Source organism: Arachis hypogaea, chromosome 3 (genome assembly GCF_003086295.3).
Source record: "Arachis hypogaea cultivar Tifrunner chromosome 3, arahy.Tifrunner.gnm2.J5K5, whole genome shotgun sequence".
NCBI classification, from domain to species: domain Eukaryota; kingdom Viridiplantae; phylum Streptophyta; class Magnoliopsida; order Fabales; family Fabaceae; genus Arachis; species Arachis hypogaea.
Window position 1 is genome coordinate 51,227,317 of NC_092038.1, and position 3,936 is coordinate 51,231,252.

Below are 3,936 nucleotides of genomic sequence, written 5' to 3' on the forward strand. Positions count from 1 at the left end.
GCTAGCTGTCGTTCTAGGTTTTGGACCCTATGGCGTAGCTCTTGCATTATTCTGGCGCTGTCACCGCCAGTTCTTCCGAAAGGCCGCGTCTCTCGCGTCCTTATACGTGGTTCGGTGCGCTGTCGGGGGGACCTACGTCGCCCTCCCGGGTAGGCGACGGAGGCTGCCCCCTCTGCGCCGGCTGCTCGGCCTTGGTCTCCAAAGCCCGGCACGACTTCCATTTAGGCGTCCCCACAGACGGCGCCAATGTTCGGTTGTGCGGTTACCGGACGGTCCAGGTGGAATATGTGGAACTGGGAACGCTTCGATCTCGATCGTGCTTGGATCCGGTCTACCGGGTAGCCGAGCTCTCGTTATGGAAGGAGGGGGTGTCACCTGCAAAGACACTCCGACGCTCTAGTCAGCTAGTGTGCATGTGAGGAATGGGTTAGGTGGAATGTGTAACGTACCTTAGAGGAGGGTAGGACCCTTCCCTTATATACCATGTCAGGTGTGGGTCCCAAGAGGACAGAACCCACCTTCTTCGAAGCTTCCTTGTACAACTGTAGTGGCCAGCTGTCCCAAAAAGATGCGCGGGTCGAATATAGGTGCGCCATCCGACCGTTGAGTCAGGTAATAATCGAGTCAAATAGGCCCAAGTTCTTTCTTGGATCAGGCCGTAACAATTTATTATATACTTTAAGATTGATATTATTAATTTTAAAATGTTAGAATTATATATATATATAATCCATAACTGCGAGTTTACGAGTTAACTCGTGAGTCGCGCAAACTCGCAAGACAACCTTGCTTATCAGTTATCACCCTCGGGCGTCATTCATTGACTACCACCGGCGTCCATCCCCTTCTCACTGGCCGTCATCGTCTTGTGCTGCCTGGTGTCCTCAGCTACACTAAAAATTTCTCTCGTTCTTTGTGGTTACTGGTTCAACGCACTCGCCGCTTCGTTCGTTGCCACCGAGAAAGCTCGTCGGTTTCTAGCTTCTCTGTTCTAGCCGGTTCCCTGCTTCTCCAATCTCTCTGGTATTTCTCGCCTCTGTTCGTGTTCCTAGTTCTAGTTTCCACAACCTTGGTTCAAAATTTTGGCAGCCCATCTATATTTTCCGGGTCCGGGTTGGTAAGCGGGGCAAGCATACCACACTTGAACTAACTACTCGCTATCCACTCTCCAGCGGGACATAGAGCGTATATGCTAGTTCGTTCTAGAAGCATCTTTAATATCAGATAAAACCCAACCAACCTCCCTCTCTCCTAATCGGCTTAGGGTTTTTATCTTTTCATTCACTGCCTTCCCTCTCTCTCTAGTCGCTCACTCTTCTTCCACGAAGGTAATTGTAAATTGGATAATGATAATGATAATGATAATAATAACAACCTCATCAATTGTCTTATTAAATCTGTTTTGTTGTGCAGTGCTTAAGTTTTGGTCAATGGCGACAGCTCAGCTAACAGCATGCTCAATTTCCTCGAGGAATGTGTCGTCGTTCGAAGGGCTTCGACCTTCGGCGGTTCAGTTCCCCTCCGTCGTCAGAATTGGAACCCTCACTCAAAGGTCCTTCCGGGGTTTGGTTGTCAAAGCCGCCACTGTTGTTGCTCCAAAGGTTCCTTTTTTACTTCGATGTTTTTTAATAATTATTATTAGGATAGAGAAATTTGTTGTAACTCGGTTAAAAGAATACTGTAATTGTGCAATAGTTTTTTTTATTAGTCTGTATGTTGCGAATATTGAAGAAGGTTGATATTGTCATTAGCATTCTAGAATATTAGAAGCTAGAATAAAAAACTTATGTTTTTTAGGGTTTAACTTGGTATATGCAGTGCGAACACAATTTATTTGCTTAAATTATGTAAGATGGTACAAAACTGTTGAAGAATGCAAACAGTCCTCAATCAAAACAGCTTCAGGGACCATTATCTTTTAATTTTAGGTATTCTGGTAAATTTCATGATTATCGGATAACTGTTGATATGTAAGCCTGGAGATTTTTGTTACGAAATTTTGTACTCAATTTATGTGTTTTGTAAACCATTCTTGTAATGTCTCTGAGTGAGTGTTTCTCTTGCAGTACACTGCTATTAGGCCTCTCGGCGACAGAGTACTGGTTAAAATTAAGGAAGCAGAAGAGAAGACCGACGGAGGAATTCTACTTCCTTCAACTGCTCAAACAAAACCACAGGGTGGTGAGGTTGTTGCTGTTGGAGAGGAGAAATCAGCTGGGAAGAGCAAAATAGAAACTAGGGTTCAGGTATAGCTGATTTCTTAGAATCAATATAGTTTTAGTTATCTATGTTTAACCTTTTTTCCCCTTTTTCAAGCGAACGTGATATTCTTGTCAATTTTAACTTGTTTGATGCTTCTCTTTGTATAGATTGGTGCGCAAGTTGTGTATTCGAAATATGCTGGTACTGAGGTGGAGTTCAATGGTGCAAAGCATCTTATACTGAAGGACGATGACATTGTTGGTATCCTCGAGACCGATGAGATCAAGGATCTTAAACCGATGAATGATAGAGTCTTAATACAGGTTTGATCCTATCTTCGTTAGAGAGCAGGGTTTATTTTGTAATTTCTGCAATTCTGAAGGTTTATACTTTGGATTGACATTTATTATTCTGAAGTGTAGCATTGTAAGATAATATGGTCTCTGCTTTTAGACACGCATGTGATAGTTATAACAATATCTTTAAACATATCTATTAATTCAATTTTAACTGCAGGTTGCACAAGCAGAGGACAAAACTGCAGGTGGTTTGTTGCTTACCGAAGCAACCAAGGAGAAACCTTCTATCGGAACGGTAAGTTTCTTTTGAATACTCTCTTCTTTGTAAAGATAATATACTTTACCCAACAACTCTTATGAAGAAGATTGCTTTGAGGCCTGTTTGGTACCCTGAAAATGAGTATACTATAATTTACCCTGAAAATGAGTATGCTATAATTTATTAAGAAAATCTTGAATATAGATGACACTATTAAAAACAAAAAGCAAACATTTTTTTTTTCATTGGCCCCTAATTTAGTGTGGACTCTGGTAAACAATCCTTTTGACTGAACAAAATCTGTTGTGATGTGTTGAATGCTGTTAGGTAATTGCGGTCGGCCCAGGGCCTCTTGATGAGGAAGGTAACAGAAAACCGTTGTCTGTTAATCCTGGGAACACAGTCTTGTACTCCAAATATGCTGGGAACGACTTCAAGGGAAAAGATGGTTCTGACTACATTGCATTGAGGGTCTCAGATATCATGGCTGTCCTTTCCTAGTAACAAATTGTTCTGTGTTTTGTAACTTAAAAATTTTGTGTTCTTGAGGAAAATGGATTATTTTTTATCTGCGGTGACAATTGAAACATAGCTCATTGCAATTATCTTAGAAAATCTACAAACTTCTGGTGATGTCAATTGTTTTCAGTTGTCCGTAATTCCCACCTCTCCTCAAATGTTCCAAAAGCATGCAGGGAATCTTTTAGGGCATTTTAAAACCATTGATCATAGAGAACAGTATAATTCCTAGATTCGAGAAATTACAAGGTGTTCATTTAATTTCGGGGCTGAAAATTTTTTTCTCCATCGACGTTATGCACATTCTAGGGTCATCATGCACTATGCTAATTTAATGGTTTAATTTGAATTACACCAATTTCAACATCCATTATGGCAATATATTTTCTTTTCCCTCTACCTCCACCTTCCCCTCCTCTTCTGTGCTCCCGTTTGGATCCAATACCGCACCTTACTACTATGGTGATCCACTGTCCATCGTCGGCAAAGTGATTTTCAATCTTAACCCTGCATGATGATGGCTGTCATCGTTGCAGCTGGCCACTTCTTCGGCCTCTATTTCCAGGTCTAACTTGACGAGAGGATAAAACAACTATTGTTTTTGGACAAGGCTTCAAGTACCTGTCACCGCGTAATCAGAACCACTAATGTGGTACT

The 3,936-nt window shown here is 41.7% G+C and overlaps 1 protein-coding gene across 1 annotated transcript; it reads left to right on the forward strand.

Moving 5' to 3' along the window:
• The first annotated feature begins 1,056 nt into the window (after window positions 1-1,056).
• LOC112790550 (20 kDa chaperonin, chloroplastic) lies at window positions 1,057-3,393 on the forward strand. Its single transcript, XM_025832996.3, has 6 exons — window positions 1,057-1,328; window positions 1,414-1,601; window positions 2,067-2,246; window positions 2,370-2,525; window positions 2,719-2,796; window positions 3,088-3,393. The coding sequence occupies exons 2-6, from the start codon at window positions 1,431-1,433 to the stop codon at window positions 3,259-3,261; spliced, it is 759 nt and encodes a 252-aa protein (XP_025688781.1). The 5' UTR covers window positions 1,057-1,328; window positions 1,414-1,430; the 3' UTR covers window positions 3,262-3,393.
• The last annotated feature ends 543 nt before the right edge of the window (window positions 3,394-3,936 follow it).

Coding starts and splice junctions, on each gene's coding strand:
- LOC112790550 (XM_025832996.3), top strand. CDS start 1,431: ATGGCGACAGCTCAGCTAACAGCATGCTCAATTTCCTCGAGGAATGTG. Junction 2,247..2,369: donor AAATAGAAACTAGGGTTCAG/GTATAGCTGATT, acceptor CTCTTTGTATAG/ATTGGTGCGCAAGTTGTGTA. Junction 2,526..2,718: donor ATGATAGAGTCTTAATACAG/GTTTGATCCTAT, acceptor TTTTAACTGCAG/GTTGCACAAGCAGAGGACAA.